At 37.4% G+C, this 23,210-nt stretch overlaps 1 protein-coding gene across 2 annotated transcripts in view; it reads right to left on the bottom strand.

Moving 5' to 3' along the window:
- LOC131065577 (ATP-dependent zinc metalloprotease FTSH 5, mitochondrial) overlaps positions 1–19,589 on the bottom strand; it is a 65,824-nt gene extending 46,235 nt beyond the window's left edge. The window contains exons 1-2 of one of the 2 annotated variants that reach the window (XM_058000137.2): positions 19,334–19,589; positions 19,131–19,201 (exon numbers count right to left, since the gene is read on the bottom strand). In XM_058000137.2, the coding sequence (XP_057856120.1) occupies positions 19,131–19,157 (27 nt within the window). In that variant the 5' untranslated portion in view covers positions 19,158–19,201; positions 19,334–19,589. Of the gene's footprint in view, positions 1–19,130; positions 19,202–19,317 lie in introns of both variants that reach the window. The other variant, XM_058000138.2, reaches the window with a different exon arrangement.
- Between the last annotated feature and the right edge of the window lie 3,621 nt (positions 19,590–23,210).

Genomic DNA, 23,210 nt, shown 5'->3' on the forward strand with positions numbered 1-23,210 from the left:
AATTAAAAGGATCTAAAACTTTTCAAAACAATCCATTGGGACTAGAAAACACTTCTCCAACTCCCATAGACATTGCAAGGGATTAGGGCCAAGAATATCTTCATTGTAAGAGGGGCTTTCTTCCATTGGAAGCACTGAATACATATCCAATATTTTGTCTTAACCAACCCAAAACTCTAAACTCACAAAACTTGCTGCCAGCTTTCTTAGACATCTTATTTGTGACCAGAGAGAGGAGATTGGACAAAAATGCATATGTTATTTTGGAATTCACCGTGCTATGAGCAGCCATTTCTAAATAATCTCTACCCAAAATGTCTTTTATTGCCACCTCAACTGCTCCACCATGGATGATTAACACTTTAACCAATTAAATTCAATTAAGGGTACCCTAAATGCCATCTCACATTTATTTAATATAAGGAAGAAACTCTGCTCCAAATGAACCGAGTTGCCAAAGAACTATTGATCATTCCCATAGCAAAAAGGGTGAAAAAGACGAAGAAAGGGGAAAGGAAATCCAACAAGCACTCTTACATAGCATTTCTACAAAGGGAGAATATAAAGTCCCTAATTAAATATTAATGGAATTACTTTAAGACCCTTCTTCAAAATACTATTTAAATCAGCTGCTCTAATACATTAATGTTTACACAACAATCTTAATATTTAAGGTAAATATTAAACAAATTTAATTCGCCACCATATAAACCCTAAATATGCATCAATGCTTATCAGCAACATTAACAACTCAAAAATATGTAACCAGACCTTATCAAACCCTAAAACACATTAATATTTACACAAAACCTTCTCAGCTCAATATTGAACTGCAGTTTAACTATTTGCCCTAATCCCATGGGAAGAGTTCACCATTAAGATTGGTAGTTGGTTTAATATTTTACCCTAATGCGATAGCCAAGATTTTCAAAACAAATTTTATGCACTAGTTAGATCACCCAAACTACGAATTGAACTCGTAAAGATATACAATAAGATGCAAAGAACTTCTTACAATAAATGGGTCTGTTAATACATTATAAGAATAATGCACGTCACCAACTACAACAACAATGATGACTGTACTCAAACCAACAAACAACAAACAACATAAATCCCATGCCACTAGAGTTATAATAAATGTGTCTAAGATTCCTTACAATGTGCTACTACAACAGCTCTGACAAACAAAATAGGCAAGACTTATACCCACGACAATTCTAATTGTCATGCCAACTCAATATCACTAATACTAGCCAAAACTGAACACAACCTCTTAGTAGGATTGCTCCTTCGAGCAACAAGGTTTTTGTCCTTTAAAGCATGAGATCCTCTAGGTTTTTGTCCTTTAGCCTCTTGTGGATCCAAGGGTTTCCATCCTTGGACCTATGTGCTCAAACACTAGGGTTCGATCTCCCAACTATCTCTGGAACCATAATTCCCTATGAACACCTTGAATCATTGTTCCCTGATGGAGTGGTCAAGACATCTATGAGATACTGCACTTAAATGAGATTGGTTGGTTCAAATGGGAGTAGGGTTCACTTCATATTACGTATTGAGTATCCAATTTCATATAGGAGTAGGGGCATCGAGCAATTTCCCCCCAATCAACAGACATCCATGATAGAACTAATTTAGCTAGGCCCGGTCAACAAGGTAAACCAGATCCACTTTTAGGTTTAGATTAGATGAGGTGCGGGTTGGTTGGATGCAAGAGGTTGATAGGCGCTCAAGGATAGATAATGACTTAAAATCTCTCTCTCCTAATTTCTCGGGATGGGTGGGGGGGCTAATAGGATGAAAGCAACTTCAATTTAGACTTCTGATATTTTTCCATAGTCCTCCATGAAATCTCTGCATTTCTTAAAAACCCCAATAAGAATGTTGAGGACCACATCAAATACTAGATCTCGTGACTAGTATGTAATAGAGAACACCCAAATCCAATGAGAAATGTTTTCCTTCGACTTGTACTTGAAATCATGCCACGTGCCAAAGAGTGTACACATGAAGGATGGGAAATGTCTTTAGTAACCTACAATGTACTTTGCAATAATGGCAAAAGTCCCAAAGGGTTTGAAACCCTTATCACCACATTAATGGCAACCTTGGTCGCATTTGCATTTACCACACTAGAGACCCAGATGGATTCACATCCTCATCATTAAATGATCCCCTTTGGCCCATAGAATCTTCTAAAAGGTAAGTCATCCAACTAAGCATTAATGGTAATTCGGGTATGGAAGGAGGTAGGTGAGGTGAAGAGTGAAAAGAGGCAAGAATGTCAAAGTTTGAGTGTTGAGGGTACTCCATGAATCGTACCATAAGTCGATGATTGGGGTTTACAAGGGAGGCATGCTAGTGAGAGAAAGTTTGACTCTTTGAAAAAGGCTTGTGAGGGCGTAAAGTTTGGAGGAATGGTCTGACAATATGAGAAACTTTAAAGTCTCGATAAGATAAGAAGTGAAAGCGAGAGTGAGCAAGAGGAGTCCAATATCCCAATGGAGGAAAAGGTATGTTGGAAGGGAAACACCGCAACTTTGATGACTCGCACAAACTTAGAGAATTGGAGACGCTTCCATAGTTAGAAACTTCACAGACCTTAGGCAAATGCATGGGTGATGAAAATGAAGAACAAATACACAAAATAGTGCATTTTGGTCCATAACATAAGACATTACAAAAAGGGAATATGACGAAGCAGCATGCCTTCTTAAGAAAACATGTAAGAGTTGTTCAATCACCCCCAAAGAAGATATGCCCCAAAATTATTGGAAGGTGTAGGAGCTCATTACTTTATATCACTCGAAAGAGGGTTAAAAAGGAAGGACTGAGGGAAAGTTAGATTGGTTTCCCAAAAGGATCTCAATCTCCAAACTCTTCAAAGCCCATGTCAGTGCTCCATGACCCCATCTATGATCAATCCTATTTGAATCGATGTCAAAATTTTCCAAAAATTCGACTATGTAATCAGCCTCTTTGTGGTAGCTTTAAACAAAAGGATATCAAAAGAATCAATAACACCCTAAGCTTGCCTCAAAATGTTGTGTCTATTTTCCAATTCAAGGATTGCCTCTCGGTAATGGCATTTATAATTATCATCGAGTCACCTTATATGCAAATCTGATTTATCCCAGAAAAGAAAGACAACCTAAAGCCCAAGAATAAAGGTATAAGACTTGGCCTTGGCCTTTGTGCCATATATGAGTTTCTTAGAAAGTTAGATGCAGCTTTGACCAATAAACCAAAACTTTCCTTGATGACACATCCAAAAATCCCTAAGTTGCCCCAAGAAGTGTCACCAAAGCTATTCTTAAAGAACCCACAAGGTTAAGTAACCAATTTTACCTTGCTCATGGGGATTTTGCCTAGATTAACCCATTGAGCCTCGTAAACAACTTTGTATTTGATCTTTTTTTGACTTTGTTCCAATTATTTTTATTTTTTCCAATAAACCTACTTACAATTTTTTGCCCCTTGACATTAAATTGTCATTCCTAATTGTTGCAATGATAACACATACACGTAAACAAATTGTAATGTCCCCTACTAGGAGGCTGTCAATTCCCAAGGAAATAATATGCATCACTACTCATTTCTTAACCTTTATATTAATTACCTAAACTAATAGTACATCTGATATTTGCCACCCTCAGGCCTAAGCCTTACTTCCTTCTAATTCCCAGCCCTTGATGGGGATTTACTTGACTAGCACGATGACACCACCTCTGTTATGAAGCCCAAACTTCGGGAACATTAGTCCATTCACCCTCGGGGCTCTAGAGATAGATTTACTCCGCCTTTCCCTAACAACACCACGCATCTTAGTGTACTTAGACTGTGAATATATTGATATCTTAGTGTACTATGAACATATATATTGTTGGCAATTGACACTCAATTGGTTGGTTTCACTATGTTGTCAATGATGGCAAAATGGTATCTTGTTTCGGCTTCATGTTTTGGTTCAGTTGTGTACCAGCAGGCACTTCACCGGCACCGGCAAGATAGAAGGATTTCTTTGGTTACCGGCAATGCAAACCGACATGGTTTAGAATATGGTTATCGGTATTGGAGGCCGACATCTCTTGGATCCAGCATAGGCAATTGATTTTGATATTTATGTTATCTAGCCGACATGTATATTGATATTGTAATTACCTTTGTAAGCCGACATAAGGCATGATAAATTGTATTGGGTATATAGGTCAGTTGGATTAGATCATTTTTGATATAGGAGATTATGGAATATGTGGATGTGATATGATGCGAAATATATCTGAGAGATCATGCATGTGAGGATATCTATGTAAGGGTTATTACGGTAAAGGGTTTAGGGTTTCAGACCGGAACAGACAGAGCTTAACCGGAACTGTATTCTGGCATAGAAGATGTTATTCTACCAGTTCACTCACTTCTCCGGATTGAAGTCTGGATTTATATGTAGTCAATGAGGCTCCTTTTGTGATTGAGCAGTGTGCTCTAGGCTATAAACCTTCCTGCAAGTGCAAGCCCCTTATATTTTGTAATATCTCTTCATATGGCCAGTGGATTGATATTGTGGGTCACAAATCCCACCGTGGTTTTTCCTCTTTGAGGTTTTCCATGTATAATTCTCTGTGTTATGGTTCTCATTTATGTGATTGGCTTATTGGTTGCTTTACTTCTTTCAATTATGTACGTACCGGTATACCGGTTGGTGTATGCATGTTTTAATAAAGCTAAAATTGATCATTCCGATATAACACTGATTCACCCCCCCCCCCCTCCTCTCAGTGTTATGGGATTCCAACAATTGATATCAGAGCCTTGTGCCTCAGAGTTAGTTTAACAGCTTGAGGAGGATCCTGAATCCGGAATCCATGGATATGGGTTTGGAGAAGCAACTTGAGATGGCACTTGAAGATTATGATGCTGAAAGGTTGAAGAACTTAAAGCTACAAGATGAATTTAATTTTGCTAAGGAATTCATTCTTGTCCTACAGGAGAGGCTATCATCTGTTCAGGCTAGAAGGAAGGTACTTTTGCAAAATCAGGATGATGAAGAGAAAGATGCACTTAAGGAACAATGTCAGAAACTAAGTCAGGAGATCATGGTCATGAGAAATGAAATGCAAGCTATAACCATGAGGATGTCTAAGAAGATTGAAAACCGGAAGAAAAAGGAAGAAAATCTTGTTGTATCCCTGAAGAACAAATTTGAAGAATGTGGTAGGTTGGTTCATGAGAATGATATGTTGAGAACTGATTTAGTGCAATCCCAGAGTAATGAACAAGAGCTTGAGAGACAAATGATAATTCTGAGAGATGATCTAACTATTGCTAGTGAGTATAAAGAAAAATTCAAGATTAGTTCAGCACAACTAGATGAGTTATTAAAGAGACAAAGGCAGATTGGAGATTCCAGTGGACTTGGATTTGAGCAAGGACAGAGTTTCGGTACTACCAATGAAGATCAAACCATAAGGCACCGGTAAGGCAATTTAATGCTTATAAATTTAATGGTAGATGTTTTGTTTGCAATAAATTTGGTCACATGGCTAGGCAATGTAGAAACAGAGCAAATTAGAACCCTGATTCTGCTCCCGGTCAACGTTCTAAATGTAATAAGTATGGTCATAAGACAAAAGATTGCAGAATGAATGTTAAATGCTATGCATGTGAAAAATTTAGACATATGGCTAACAAGTGCAGGTCAAGCAATTATACTGGTTTTAGCAAAGCAATTCAAAGGAACAATGTTACATGTTATGCATGTAATGAGGTTGGACATATTGCTAAATTTTGTAGAAGCAGAACTCCACCGGTTGGTAATGGAGGATCAAATGAGAAAGGGAAAGAGAAGGTCAATGAAATCCAGCAAGATCATATCCAGAGATGGGTCAGGAAGACTAAAGAACAATCAGCAGATGGGAATGCACCGGTCACTTATCTAGCAAAGGAGGTTGCTCCTGCACCGACAGGAAGCTCAACCAGTAACTGAGGCAGATGCCTTAGGGGTAGGCAAAATTCATGAAGATGCTGCATATGCTCCGGGAAGAGGTTCTGGAAGATGTTCCAAACATTGGAGATGCTTATCTGGCATGGAGATGTTTTGTTCGAGATCCAATATCTTTCACCAGCAGTCATTGATGTCAATGAAAGATTACGGTTTTTCTTGGAGGATAAAAGGTCGAATTCACTTCATTTTTTATTACCTTGCATTCAGAGTGATTCAGTGTGATTAAGAGCGGCTAAGAGCGATCAAAGGCATTTCAAAGCAATCAGATATCTTCTTGAGCGATTTTACTGACGACTGAAAGAGTTTGTTAGAGTTTCACCAGAAGCGATTACCAAGTATTTTTCTTTAATCATGGAAGCGGGATCATCATCTATTCCTATCTTTGTTGCAAATCCGACTGTGGTAGAGGTCAAAGATCGTCCCAAGCCAAATTTCAAGTGATATCCGCATGTGGCTACCTTGGATGATTCGGTTGGAGCATTTCCCCGTGTTCCGGAAGGAGTTGTTTATGTCGAAGATGTTAGGGCATACATACATTGTCACATTGAGGATTTGGGGACATTTGATATAAAGAGCATGTACATGAGAGAGCTTATGGGAGATTCTAGAAAGATCAAACCTGCATACAAGCACATTGAAGACTTAGGGTTTACCGGCATTCTGGACATTCCGGAATTCGAAGATGAAATCATTAGGTATGTTTTAAGCAGAGTACATGGAGAGTTTATCTGGTTGGATAGACCTTACAAGATCACCAAGGAAGCCATCAGGGCAATCACTGGTTTACCACAGGTTGGGCAACGTCTAGACAAGAAGGTTTCTAATGATTATGTCAATAAAATCACCGGCACAACATCAAACAGGAGATCTATGAGAATTAGCACTATCACCGACACAGACATCAGATTCGGTAGCATGATCATCGGTTATAAGGTAACTCAATCGAACTGATTGAATTCTATTTCTAGCTCTTGCATTTTCGCAACTTACAAAATGATGAGAGAAAATGAGAAATTAGATCTATGTGGCTGGATGTTGGATGAACTGTTAATAAACCTAGGAAAGATTAAAGGTGAAAAGAAAGGAATTTTCCGGTATGGCAACTTAATTGTCTGCTTAATGCTATTTTTCATGAATGACACCCCCGGTTTTGGGAAAAGACAATGGGCATTTGATATCTCGGTAGGGAGACAATTGAAACAGTCAATTGCTACATTAGGCAGTCAGAGAGATGATAAGGTATGGGGATATTTTAAGGGATTCCAGAAGTCTATGAAATCTAGGGAAAGGGTTCCTAAGCATATTGTTGAAAAATACTCAACTGACATATGCTTCATGGTGAAGAAAGATGAAACACTTATGGAAGCGGTCAAGCCCCGAAAGATTTGGATTGAGGAAATGGGCTATGAAGTTGATGCACAGATCCTTGATGCTTATGCAAAAATTTTAATTGATGCACCTGTTGATGAGGTCGAGAAGCCCTGTGGTACTGCAAAGCAAAAGACATAAGAGGTTGAAATAGAGTTCAACCGGAAGAAGAGAGAGAAGCAGAAAGGAAAAGCAAGCAAGATTGTTGAGAAGGTTTCACAGGACATTAAAGCATTGATTGATGCTATCCCGGAGAAAGGCAGGAAGAGGAAGGAACCAGAAGTACACATTGAGCCTGTTACAGCAGAGTCTGAATTTGAGAATGACACACCCTTGGCTTTCAAGAGGGTTATAAGGAAGAAAACAGAGGAAACCAAGGTAGAAGCTAAAAGGCAACCGGTTAGGAGAGTCACATTCAAGTTACCAGCACAGAAGCAAGCACCAAAGGTAGCACCTTCAGCTCCATCCGGTACTGCAAGAAGGAAGAAGAAGAATGACATTGATCAAGCAATTCAATCTGGTAATGTAACTATCATTCCACCAAAAACTTGTGCAGAATTAGTTGATGAAATAACTAAGGATGGCATGTTAAAGAATGTACAATTTTACTGTGATCGTTTAGATAATGTTGAACAAAGAGAGGTAGAGGAAGCAGTTTTGTTATATTTGGATATTTATAAGAAAGCCTTGATAGAAATTGAAAACCAAATACCGACAAAATTGTATGATATGTTAGATGCTAGGAGGCTATCGGCAATACAAGAAGACAAACACATTAAAATTCAAGAGTTGTTATCTGTTTGTGTTTCTATTACTCCAGAAGAAATGGATAAGACACTTGAGGTTGCAAATAGAAAGGTCTTTAACAGTAAACATAGAATAACCAGTCTTATGCTAGGAAGGGTAAATGAGATAATAAAGGAGACCCAAAAGGCATGGGCTAAGTTCTTTGAAGAGAACATAGGTTTCTTTACTTCACCGGAATCAAAAACAGACACTGCAGACATCCTGGTTGAAGGGAAAGGAAAGGGTATTATGGGTACTTCACACTCAATTTTGAAAAACATTAAGATAGTGGAAATCAAGCCCCCGGTAGATACAAATGTACAGTCAAATGTTGAGATACCGGCAAATACAGAGAGTGAAAATGTTGATGATGTACAGGATACTAATATTGAGGATAACAGTCCTCCGGATACAAATGTACAGGTTGAGGTTACAGTTCCTATAGAGGAACTGGCAGTTACAAAGACTGCAGCAAGTGGTGAAGCCACCGGTGCAAGTGAGGAAGCTATTAAGGATAAATCATCAGAGGAGAAGAAAGGGGAATCTGGCAGGGAACCGGTAGTAGGTCCATCATTGTTGTCAATTGACACCTCGCAGGTTGTAAAGAAAAACATAACCGAGATGAGTCTTATTGAACTCATGATGATGGCTGCATAGAAATTGATGAAGGAGGGATCTACGGATAAAGGGATTATTGATTAGTCTATCACTGTTTTGCATAGACTAGTCCCGGATTGCAAGATTGACAGAGAAGTGAGCCCATCCGGCAAGCTGAAGACAATTACTGAGCACATTTCGAAGGATTTTCAATCCTTGCAGCAGATTTCAAACCGGCAAGCACTGGAAAGGTTCACACAGGCTAAAAGAGCTACATTTGATCAAGTAATTGAGTCTGAGAGGAAGAAGATTGATGAAAAGTTGAAATTAATAGATTATTCTTTGAAGCAGTGTACAAATATTTACAAGGTATGTTGCAACACAAATGTACTTACAGTTAATGTGGATAAGAAGATTAAGGAATTTCAGGTGAAAATTGCAGGTATAGCCAATTCTTTTGATGGATTAAATTCATTGACTACATCCATTGATGGTCAAATTTTGGTTTTGAAAGCCCAAATCTTTGTTCTTGAGAAAGAAAAAGACAAAATCATAAGAAGAGCCAAAGGTCTTAGAGGCTTGGTGAATCCCCGGTTGGATTCACTCAGTGTACATAAGGAGTGTATGGATATGGTTGGAAAGCCCACACCGGCAGAGTTAAGTGAGAAAGAGTCATTTGCTCATATGCTAAATGGACTTGTATCTCTTTCCAACACTTTCAAAACTGGTTGGGATACTTATCTTGAGCTATTGGAGAAGGCATATCCGAAAATTTTCAAATTTGTTAAGCTCCGATAAGATATTTTCGGGATACTCATTGTACAGTTTTGGATCTTTGACATTCTTTTTGAATTTTTGATGGCATTGATGTCAAAGGGGGAGTGATATAGATGTGAAAAAGAATAGGAGTTGTATACATTAGGGGGAGTATAGAGTACTTTTGATTATGATCATTGATGAATATTCAGCTCAAGGGGAGCAGGCAGGATGAAACCGGCAGATGAAACCTTGACCATTTTTCACACGAGTGTTGCCATCAATGCCAAAGGGGGAGATTGTTGGCAATTGACACTCAATTGGTCGGTTTCACTATGTTGTCATTGATGGCAACATGGTATCTTGTTCCGGCTTCATGTTTTGGTTCAGTTGTGTACCAACAGGCACTTCACCAGCACTGACAGGATAGAAGGATTTCTTTGGTTACCGGCAATGCAGGCCGACATGGTTCAGGATATGGTTATCGGAATTGGAGGTTAACATCTCTTGGATCCAACATCGGCAATTGATTTTGATAGGAGATTGTTGGCAATTGACACTCAATTGGTTGGTTTCACTATGTTGTCATGGATGGCAACATGGTATCTTGTTCCGGCTTCATGTTTTGGTTCAATTGTGTACCAGCAGGCACTTCATCGGTAGGCACTTCACCAGCAGGCACTTCACCCGCACCGGCACCGACATCGGCAGGATAGAAGGATTTCTTTGGTTACCGGCAATGCAGGCCAACATGGTTTAAAATATAGTTATCGGTATTGAAGGCCGACATCTCCTGGATCCGACATCGGCAATTGATATTGATATTTATGTTATCTAGCCGACATGTATATTGATATTGTAATTATCTTTGTAAGCCGACATGTATATTGATATTGTAATTATCTTTGTATGCCGACATAAGGAATGATAAACTGTATAGGGTATTGTTGACGTGTTTTTTATGCACATGCGAACACAGAATAAAATACCTAAAGGTACCTTATCCTCTCTTGAATAAAGTCTCCGAATGCTGAAGATGTCGCGAAAAGGATCAATCGGGATGACTTCAAGGTTCTTTGTATGTAGGATCTCTACGTGTGGATAAGCTCTCTGTGGTATGATGTGATTTGCTGGAATCACAAGGGGACTTACACTTGATGACTGAACTTCTGATTTGCTTTGAATATTGCTGGAACACAGGATTTTACTGCCTTAGATTTGAAAAAAAGGAAAAAAGATGAGGGTGAGGAAAGAATCTAATCCTAATACTAAGGAATGTAGGAGCAATGATTGAGCTTTGATGAAATTCTAACTAAGTCTTGTTTTGACATCCCAGGACCATCTCCACAAGGTTAGTGCGATCTTCGAAGGAAAGCTTTATGATGTTCAAATCATCATTGCAGGCATAGACACCATCAAGCTGATGCATATCAATGAAGAAGCGACAATTGAAGTTAAGCTTAAACTGAATGATTCCAGTTGACTACACAAGGCAAGTCTGCAATCAACAAACTGCTAGTAGTATGGATATGCGAATTTCACCATCAATCAAGCACATTTCTTCCACTCATCTAATAACATGAAATCAAGTATGAGAAGTATAGAGACCATGCAAATTGTCGAATCGACCCATAAATTTCACCATTTCTTCAATGAAGTTTTACAAGTCTCTTACAACAACATCTTGGCAACAATCTTTGCCTTCTCTCTGTACTCTACTCTAATTGCTATTCTATCAACTGCTAATCACCTTCTAACTACTCTCTATTCGCTAACTCTATTCTATTAACTGCTTCCAACTGCCTTTACAAATGAAGAGTCGGGGCTTATATAGTGCCCACAATACAATTCGATGGCTAAGATGAATTTGAGATCAATGGCCAAGATTCAATAATGAAAACCCTAATTAGGGTTTGTTACAACCATTACATAACATTTAATGCTCGACCAATGAAATAATTGTATTAATTGGACACATGTCTTCTCTGGAAAATTCAACCAATGGATAGCTGGGGTAGGTACATCGAAGTTTGTGCCACCTCCCATGAGTTAGGTACATTGAATCTGAACATGCTGAGGTGGACCAATCCGACTGGAGAAGTGATGACTGGGATGCCACCTCGTCCGACACTTGCAACTTGGTAGATATTCAACTTGATGTTGCTGAGAAGCTCGCTTTAATTAACTCTTCTGAAACTATCTGCTTCTTCAACGAACCCTTTGCTCTGACTTCTTGTGTCCTTGATGTGCAGGATGATGATGTACCTCGCCTTGGAATGCTGGATTGGAAGAAGTTATTCCTAATGATGCTTGACCGAAGAAGGTCGTCCTTGTTGATGCTTGACTGGAAGAGGTCGCCCTTGATCTAGCTTGATTTTCCAACTAGGGATCTCCATTTGATGCCTACACAAAATATTAAAGTTAGTCTTTTGAGCATCAAACCTCAAAGCATAAAATTTAAGACCTTTCAAAGGTAAAACTTAAGATATTAATTTGAAAAAAGTCATGATAAATCCAGAACTATACATTTTCAAATTAATTATGAATGGAATTTGGATCTTCAAGACTTAGATTTTACAAAATTGCAATGGGATCACAATAAGTCTTGAATAAGAACTTCAAAAATGATTCTTCATACCTCCTCTTTGATTGCTTAACTACAAAACCTTGGCAAAAGATGAAAGAAAACTGGATTTTGATGGACAAGCTTAGATTATAGTCCTCCCTTGGATGAATTACGCCTCCTCTAGCTTGGAAAAGAATAAACTCCACTAGCCTCTTCAAAAATCTGGAAATTCGCCTTCAAATACCTTCAAAACATCTGGAAATTATCCTCCAATCTAGCAAGAAATTCGCCTCTCCAATAGCCTTCAAGATGAATTTCGCCCTCCTTAGTCTCCACACTTAGTAGAAATTCGCTCCACTCCAGCTAGATTTCGCACCTTCAATTAGCTCTCCAAATTCGCACTTGAAAGGATGATTGAATGATTTGAATTGTGAAAAAACACCTCCAATATATAGAGCGCTCACCCCTTTGCTTCCTCTAGGCCGACTTGGCAAAAAGAGGTTAAAAAATAAATAAATTTCCAAAAAAAAGGGGGGCCGACTTGGCAAAATAAGTGAAAATAAGGCCTTGTGCGCTCCACATTTAATTTTAATTTAATAAAAATTAATTTTAAATGCCTTCACAATAAAAGTTCGATTTTTTAAGGCCTAAAATCAATTTATTAAATGCCAAAATGTCTTTATTTAATGCCAATTTAATTTAATTTTTTCAAATGCCCCAAAGTTAGCAAATTTTGGTGAATTTTAAGGAATGTCAACATTCAATTAATGCAAAAAATGAAGGATATCATCAATTTCGCCCTGGACCCTTGGTGAAGGCCAGGAGCGATTTTTCAATCTAGACCTTGCATACCTCCTTTTTTCCGCCCAAAACCTCATCTAGACATTTAAATGGCATTTTTAACTGGAATTTTGAGTTTGATTTCATTTGATATTTAGGAGGAAAGTGTATTTATTCCTTTTTTGCCCTGGACCCTTAGAGAGGGTCAGGAGCGCTTTTTGTTTTTTGGGTTGATTTCCTCCTTTGTTGGCCACTCAAATTATATTCAATGGATAGAACATGCTTTCCTTGATCTCTTCCAATCATAAAATCACTTTGATCCTGCAAGAACAGTGCAAATTTGAAAATCAAGCTCCGGACCTTCAGTGAGGGTCAGGAGCGCTTTTTGCCATCATGATCAAATTGCTTCACTTTTCATCTCGAAATTCCTTGGCTAAGGAAGATGTTATCTTGTTTCATGCTATAAATAAATTCTCATGTCCAAAAAAGGATAAAATAGTGTGTCCACAAGAAATTTGCCCTGGGCCCTCAGAGAGGGTCAGGAGCGAATTTGCCTTCTCTAGGCAAAACTCCTTCATCCTTTGGTCTTCAAACGGGTTTGGGGCTTCATCATGCTCATTCCACCGCTCTTCTTGCCTTTAATACCTCATCTTGACCACAACAATGCTAAAAATGACCTTCATGGAGAATTTCGCCCTGGGCCTTCAGTAAGGGTCAGGGGCGAAATTATCTTTGTTGCCCAAAATTCAACAATTTTCAAACTTTCAAACTTTCAAACGCATCCAGTAACGTCCAATCTTCTCTCCGGGAAACCCTACACAAAACAAGTTAGCCAAAATTAGCGAGAAATACACTTGAACCACATTTTCGCCCTGGACCTTCAGCAAGGGTCAGGAGCGAAATTTACAATCTAGGCTAAATTGCTCAATCTTTTAGTTTCAAATCACTTCACAGGGCAAGGTAAGATCATTTTCAAGGCCAGGAACAAGGTTTCAAATTCAAGCGAGTTGGCAAACGAAATCTACAATGAATTTCGCTCTGGACCCTCAGCAAGGGTCAGGAGCGAAATTCCCAATCTTGGCCAAAATTCATCATTTTCTTCAAGGTGTTCAATCAATTCCAAAGTCCAAACAAAATGCTTTGCAAATCAAAATTTGGTCAAATAAGGCCAGGAATGAGTCCTAGGTTAATTTTCGCCTTGGACCTTCTGGAAGGGTCGGGAGCGAGATTCGCTTTGGACCTCCTGAGAGGGTCAAGAGCAAAATTCGCTTTGGACCTTCAGGAAGGGTCAGGAGCGAAATTTGACCTTTTGAACTCTCTGTCAAGATAATTTTATGGAATATAACATTTAAGTATAAGAATACTTTAAGTTATATTCCATATATACTTTCAGGATGTTTGAGAGTGGTTTCAGACCTCCAAGAGTTATATTGCAAAATCTAGTTTTTGGAGGTTTTCAGTTTCCAGACTTAGTCAAATTTCAGGATCAGGACATTCCAGACTTAGCCAATTTTCAGGATCAAGACTTTCAGACTTAACCAATTTTCAGGATCAGGACTTTCAGACTTAGCCAAATTTCAGGATCAGGACATTACTCAAGCCGGACTTGCTATCCATGTGATCCCCTTGGCGACACTCAAAATGCAAAGGCTAACTGACAAAACCCTAAAAAACCTAAAGAACAAACCCTAGAAAGCAAAAAGCAGGGGTCCCCATTTGCAATGGGGCGATGTGTGAAATGGTCACAACAGGTATATAGGTCAGTTGGATTAGATCATTTTTGATATAGGAGATTATGGAATATGTGGATGTGATATGATACGAAATATATTTGAGAGATCATGTATGTGAGGATATTTATGTAAGGGTTATTCCGGTAAAGGGTTTAGGGTTTCAGACCGAAACAGACAGAGCTTAACTGGAACTGTATTATGGCATAGAAGATGCTATTCTAGCAGTTCACTCACTTCTCCGGATTGAAGTCTGGATTTATATGTAGTCAGTGAGGCTCCTTTTGTGATTGAGCAGTGTGCTCTAGGCTGTAAGCCTTCCTGCAAGTGCAGGCCCCTTATATTTTGTAATATCTCTTCATATGGCCAGTGGATTGATATTGTGGGTCACAAATCCCACCGTGGTTTTTCCTCTTTGAGGTTTTCCACGTATAATTTTGTGTGTTATGGTTCTCATTTATGTGATTGGCTTATTGGTTGCTTTACTTCTTTCAATTATGTATGTACCGATATATCGGTTGGTGTATGCATGTTTTAATAAGGCTAAAATTGATCATTCCGTTATAACACTGATTCACCCCCCCCTCTCAGTGTTATTGGATTCCAACATATATATTCATACATAAATGAAATTAGACATAAGCAATATATATAACTGATTTTCCTATTACTATCATACATATTGCAGTCTATATAAATATTACTACTAAATTCTGCATAAGGACATTATAAGGCTTCATATATTAAGCATACCACCAAGAACAAGATGTTACTGCCTGTAACTTAACAAAAGTTCTGATCTGATCTGATCAATGGTGATGTCATTGGATGCTTTGATTCCTTTCCTTTATATCTCTCAATGTGAGGGAGAGGTCACACCTCTTCATCATGTATGCCCTTTGGCAAGAGACACACCCTTTCACCATTAGCACCCTTTGAAAGAGTGCAACTCTTCATTATTTCTGACCTTTGACAGGGACACAACCTTTCACAATCAGATCTGCACTTCTTATTCCCAAATTATCCCCCTTCAAATGAGTTCTCTTCTCCCTTTTATACCTCATATTTGGGGGAGTCGCAACTTATCATTTCATGCCTTTTGACCATTCATTAACTTTAATCAAATTTTAATCATATGTAATTATATTCCTTTATAGTTTAATTAAATTTTTATTTATTATTCTTCTGCATTTTAAATTTTATTATTATTATTTATTTATTAAATTATATTTCAAAGTGGGGACATTACACAAATCAGCATTTGACCTTCAATACTACTCCTTAAATTTTTAATTCATATGTGCTTGATTACATTCACTCAGATTACTTGCAAGTGTGTTTCACACCAAGCAATTGCTCCTAAACCCTAAACGCTGGCATGGCAATAATTTATGTTAGTTTAGATACCTAATTTGAGCATTGCGCATCATTCCAGGGGCCAAGAAAGCAATCAGCGTACCATTTTATTGGGTTTCACTTTAGCATTTCCATAGCTTGTGTGCTTTAAGCAATCAAAGGAAGCTACTAGTGTTGAAGATGGTAACCATTTATTTGGAAGATATGATGCTCGGCATCAGTTGTCCCCCAATCATCACTATGTCTTCTCATCATCAAAATAATAAGTTATTATTAGCACAGATTTGGATATTCTTCTAATAACTCAAAACTAGTACACATTTTGACAGAAATCTACCGTTAAACAGAAATTGAATAGCATCCCTGCCAAGTAGATATTCATCCCTCTTTCACAGCTAGTTGCCATTTCCTTCATATTTCTATTTACATTTTTATAGGTAAATCTGGTATGGAAGTCTCAGGGCTCATATACCAATAATTCATGCTTACTAAAGCAACCGAGCTCAATATCAAGCTTGTATCTGACCAAAGTTAATATGATGAATTTGAAGAAATTTACCATATGTATATGGTACTTTTATCTTACTGGATAAAAATGCCAAAATGTCATTAGTGAAAAATAAATTGAATGAATGATTCAATAATCGGATGATTACATTGAACGATATACACACATATATATAGAGGTTACAAGACGATGTTCTATAATTAGAACATAACATTAAAGTAAAAGATTAAAGAGCTAAAAGCTAAATTAAGCTTAAAAGCTAATTAACTAAAAAGAAAAAGCTAAATGTTAAATAAAGCTTAAAAGCTAACTAACTAAAAAGAAAAAGCTAAATGCTAAATAAAGCTTAAAAGCTAATTAACTAAAAAGCTAAATGACCATTAAACAAGGAACTAAATATAGGTGACTAAAATATAATTAAATATTCTAATAATTAGTCCTGGCATTTAGGAAAGAAATATAATGTATTGTATGTAATTAAAGTTTCAAAGCACTTGCTGTTTAGAATATGCATTTTTTTATGATTACTATATCCATTCTAAATTTAAATTTATTTTATTCAGATTGCTACTGCCCAGCGAAAAACGACAGATACTACCATACTTACAACCTAAAAATGTTGCTACCTTGTCTGTCGCAAAGTTCTCCGACAGGAGATGTGCACCTGTCCCTGCAGGCAAACCCAATGACCCGGTCATCATACCACATTGCTGGAGAAATCATCCCAGCCCTGTGAACAGTATAATCCCAAAAGTCTCCTTTGTGTACCTAGCAGGAGGTTTTTCCAATTCAAGGATTGCCTCTTGGCGATGGCATTTATAGTCATCATCGAGTCCCCTTTATGCAAATCTGATTTATCCCAGAAAAGAAAGCCAACCTAAAGTCCAAGAATAAAGGCCTAAGACTTGGCCTTTGTGCCATCTATGAATTTCCTAGAAAGTTAGATGCAGCTTTGACCAATAAACTAAAACTTGGTGACACAACCAAAAATCCCTAAGGAAGTGTCACCAAAGCTATTCTTAAAGAACACACAAGGTTAGGCAACCAGTTTTACCTTGCTCATGGGGATTTTGCCTGGATTAACCCATTGAGCCTCGTAAACAACTTTGTATTCGATCCTTTTTGGGCTTTGCTCCAATTATTTTCATTTTTTCCAATATTCCTACTTAGAATTTCTTGCCCCTTGACATTTAATTGTCATTCCTAATTATTGCAATGATAACACATACACATAAACAAATCAACATTTCACCTTCCATCCCACTCCTTATATTTTCAATTTATATGTGCTTGATTACATTCACTTCGATTACTTGCAAGTGTGTTTCACACCAAAATATTGCTCCTAAACCCTAAACGTTGGCATGGCAATAATTTATGTTAATTTAGATATCTAGTTTGGATTAAGCATTGTGCATCATTCGAAGGGCCAAGAAGGCAAAGAGCGTACCATTTTATTGGGCTTCACTCTAGCATTTTTCTTCGCATTTCCATAGCTTGTGTGCTTTAACCAATCAAAGGAAGCTACTAGTGTTGAAGATGGCAACCATTTATTTGGAAGAAATGATGCTCAGCATCAGTTGTCCCCCAGTCATTGCTATGTCTTATCATCATCAAAATAATGTGTTATTATTAGAACAGGTCTGGATATTCTTTTAATAACTCAGATCTGATACACGTTTTTGACACAAATCTACTGTTAAACAGAAATTGAATAGCATCCCTCCCAAGTAGACATTAATCCCTCTTTCACAGCTAGTTGTCATTTCCTTCGTATTTATATTTATAATTTTGCAGGTAAAACTGGTTTGGAAGTCTCAGGGCTCAAATAGCAATAATTCGTGCTTATCACAGCATCCAAGCTCAATATCGAGCTTGTATGTAACCAAAGTTAAAATGATGAATATGAAGAAATTTACCATGTGTAAAATACGTTTATCTTAATAAAAATGCCAAATAAATGTCATTAGTCCTGGCATTTAGGAAAGAAATATAATGTGTTGTATATAATTAAAATCCCAAAGCACTTGTTGTTTAGAATAAGCAATTTTTCATGATTACTGTATCCGTTCTGAATTTAAATTTATGTTATTAAGATCTCTATTGTTCAGCAAAAATGACAGATAGTACCGTACTTATAACCTACAAATGTTGCTACTGTGGCTGTCGCAAAGTTCTCCAACAGGAGATGTGCACCTGTCAACGCAGGCAAACACAATGACCCGGCCATCAAACCACACTGCTGGAGAAATCATCCCAGCTCTGTGAACAGTATAACCCCAAGAGTCTCCTTTGTGTACCCGGCAGGAGGTTTTTCCCTACCTTAATCTTTAATCTTAACACCTAATAGACAAACCCGGTGTGAAAAAATTATTTTGAAAAATACCAAAACTTCGAGCCCGGTGATACATCACCCAGGTTGGACAATTCCATAGCAACACAAAAAACGCGGAAACCCTAGTTTCGGCATTTCTGGCTCCACACGGATCAAACTAATGACAGTAAATTTCTCAAAACATGAGAACAAAATGTTATGTATATGCGTTTAATGATCCAGAATAAGTAGAATACTTAATTCTTGTACCTGTTTTAGTCTGAAAATAATTAATTTTGGCTGCAGTATTGATCTGATTGATTACATAGATTCGCTGAGAAAACAAATAAAGATTTAGGTATTACCTGCGTTAGGATATGTCTCCAAGCCATTCCTATTAATCCCCTCAAAATTTCCCAACTGAAGATTCACAAATCTGTCAAAATTTGACAAACACGTACAAATATTTTAGGGCGGGGAATTTGAAAGAAAGACATTGTATAAAAACAAATAAAAACAGTAGAGACTAAAAGTTGGCTGTAAATAATACACGTCAGAAGAAAGAGACCAGGACAACTTTCTGAACAAATCAGCTTTCTCCGACTTATCAAAACTTAGAATCCATGGCCATGGCAGTAAATTGTGCGTGGAATTAATGAAGGATTACTTTTTGAAGTATATCGGGCTTCTTGTCGGGGTTGTTAATTTGGATAGTCAAAAATGGAACTTGGAGAAGGGTTATGTAGACTGCTTTGTTGGAATTCTCCGGTAGGGTCATTTGGGAAACTTCGTATAGCAGTAATCTGGATAATCTTTGGTTGTACTGGTGGAATTTGTACATCCATTTTTAATTTTATTTTTTAATTTAGTTTTGAGTTTAGGTGGGTGAAATAATTAAATAAAATAAATGTTAAGTGGAGTAAATATTTGTCTTTTTAGTATAGAATTATTGATTAAGATAATTGAATTTCAATATGTTTCTTATAATTAGGAATATTAATAGTATTGGTGAATAAATCAGGGTTTCTTAACAATTAAGGAGTAGAAAGATACTTAACATAAATAAATTGTAAAGGGTTTTGGATCCTTCGAAACTTGTTTTTGCCTTAATCAAAAACATAAATAAATTGTACATATTAAATAATTTTATTTATTTTATGAGATTGATAGATACTTTATTTTATTTACTTAAGGGATATTTGTGCATCAACGAGATCTTTAAAAGTCTTATATATAATATATCAATTTTAAAATGTTGAGAATTATGGATGCACATACAGACATTTATAAAGTTTGCAATAATAAAAAAATATAAATTTTTTTTAATATATCAATGGCTTGCTGTGTGATGTGTTGTTTGGAAAAGTAGGAATAATATTTTAAGATTGAGTAACAAAAGCAAAGTATTGATTTCAATTTGTAAATATTAGGTATAATAAAGATTGAAACATTTTAATAGAAACGCATATTTTATTCTAACGTTGTGATTAACAATTCAAAGTATGATGGCATATTAATGGGCCTTGTCAAGTTAATCTAAATTTCGAACAAATCTTTAAAAGTGGAATGGTCTAAGTCGAAGGCAAGGTGGTACAAAATCAACTTTGATGGGGCTTCCAAAGGGTAACCCTGATCCTTTAGGTGTTGGGTTTGTGGTTTAGGACTGGGAAGGAAATATAGTTGTGATTCGTGTGACTAAGTTAGCGGAGGGCACAAATAATGAAGCTGAGGCATAAGGCATGATTGAGGCTCTAAAAATGGCAAAAAGTTTGGGTTTGCAAAACATTCACCTTGAAGGTGATTCACAAATAATTATCAATGCAATTAATAAAGGGGAGACTCATGCTTGGAAATTAAATAAATTCATATATGTAGCCAAATCCATTTTAGAAACCTTTGAGGATTATGAAGTTATTCATGTGGTATGCTCAGGTGATGAGCTGGTAGACAAGTTGTCGAGTTGGGCGCTTTCCTTAAATGATGAAGGGAAGGAGTATGATAGAGCATTTCAAGGATATCAATCTTGGATTAAGCATGTAAAAGTACGATGCAATCTTCGGGGAATATTTGTAATTTGGCAAGGTGGCCATCGAATGTGACGGGGGTTGGCTTGGGGAGTTTTAAATCTCGCAAAGATTACTATGTGGAGAGTAGTTGAAACAACGGGTGGTGGGTTTCCCAAATAATGGAGGCTACTTTCTCTCTCATCACCCTGAGACAATAGATACCCTTCATGGGATGGATTTCTGAGAAGAGGTTGAAGGGATTGTTTAAGTTTGAAGAGGAAAATTTTCTTGCAGATATTGGAAGTACCCTTTGGCGAGGAGTTCTTGACAACAAAGCATAGGTACGAGACTAACATTGACATAGTATCAATGTTGGTGGCTTGGGGACTGAGGTGGGCAATGTTGGGACCTCCAAAATTTGGCTAATGATTTTATGCCCTTTCTCATGAAAAATGATTATTACCCCTTGACTACCTCTACCTTGTGAGAGTATTATAATTCAATGTGTTTCCTAGCCTAAGATAATCTGGACCAAATAAACAAAAATCATGACGAATCCTCTGAGTTTCTCCCTAGACCATGTTCGAATTGTTTGAAAAACAAAATGAAATCTTGTATCCTAGCAGGATTTCGCCAAGACTCCATATGGTTACACTAAAAATGAACTCTTTGCATGAAGGAAAAATCGTATTGGCATAACCATAAAAGTCGACGGAATGAAAATCATGTCCTACTGAAAGGTCATGTCACGGTGAAAAATAGTTTATCAAAGAGACACCTTCCATGTCTCACCGAAATGCAAATATCGGTAAGACATTGAAAATTTGCCATGGCCACAAGAGGTCTTGCCAAAAGCCAAAGTTATGTCGAAAAAGGGATTATCGATGTGACATCTCCCATATCTCACTAAAACATGAACTCTGGTGAGACACTAAAGGTCTGCTAGGGGTGAACTGAGTCTTGACGAAGGATGATGTCACACTAAAAGCAATGAATGTCGAACAGGAGAAAGAAGGGGCCCACTTGAACAAGTCATGGCCTAGGTGGACCAATGAACGGTCACCTAATGGGTACTTGCGGATACATGGACAAGGTGGGCTGAATGCACTTGCCTCCCGTATGCACTATTGTGCAATCACTTTACATAAGATCAATGGTTGTGATCTTCGCACAACTACGCTACTAAATGAAGATGAGCAACCAAGTTAATTATGCAACACTGCAATGTCGATGAGACATTTCTAAATCTTAGCAACAACTTGTTTCGGTGTGAATTCATATTTTGATAAGGCTTTCCAAGTAGATAACTGAAGTCACATTTCCTACCAATGAGTTGTTTTCGGTGTAGCTTCAGGTGGTCTTGGCGATAAGCAAGGGAGTTCGATGTAACATCAAAGTTCAACTAGATGATTCTAAGGGAATTGTCGAATTCCTAGCTCTTGTTGATAGACCATGAGATGAAGTGGGGACCATAGCTGACCCATGTTGACATGTTGAGTTGAAAGTCGTTGGTTGGTCTATGTTGGAGCTTGTGTGGCACATGGGCCCCAAAGTTCAAATATGAAATACAACAGTTATCTCCCGCCATCACGCATGCTCTTTGACATACACAAGAAACGACTGCAGGGTAAGATGGAACAAAGGGATGTTGGTATTCCCCACCGCTCTGCAGGCCATAAAGGAGCACAAGGAAAGACTCGCAAGGCAACAGGAAAAGAGAAGGCTCGGGGATCAACTAACGCAGTGATAGGGTTTCAGAATGTGCAGGGAAATCAAATTTAGGGAATTAAGAAATGACATAGTGATTTGTTGCAACATAAACAGTATGTCAGGATATAGTAAAATCATATATTCCTCTGTCGTAACTAGCAGGGTAATAAAATGTAACTGAAATCAAATATTTTGTAGATCAGATTTTGAGAGGAGACACCTATCAACTACAAAAGAGGTATATTTTGTAAATCAAATTTTCAGCAATCTAAAAGAGCCAAGCATCAACAAATAACCAAATTTAGGGCTTCCTTTTATTCAAGATGTCTGCAGGATTATCATATTTTTCAATCTGATAAGGGAGCTTGAGCAAGCAAAATAGGATTCCAAACTATCTCCAATATCTACCACCTATAGAGAAACAAAGAGGAATGTTTATCTATGTCAGGAAGCCCAAAAAGTTGTTTGTCTTTTTTTGTCAGTTAGTTACCTAAATTTTGATATTGTAAAAGGTCAGAAGTTTGTTGCATCCTCATTTTCTATAAGAGGATAATCAAGGCCTTATTCTGAAGCTTCTTCATCCTCAAAACAAAATAAATAATACATTTAGTTCTCAAAGAAGCCTGCATGTTTATCTTTCACCAAGGGTGAATAGTATGCAACATTGTTCATAAGTTTTGCAATGCAATGTTGTGATTCAGCTATATGTCCTACATATAGTGAATTTTG

The sequence above is a fragment of the Cryptomeria japonica genome, chromosome 4 (genome assembly GCF_030272615.1).
Source record: "Cryptomeria japonica chromosome 4, Sugi_1.0, whole genome shotgun sequence".
NCBI lineage: Eukaryota > Viridiplantae > Streptophyta > Pinopsida > Cupressales > Cupressaceae > Cryptomeria > Cryptomeria japonica.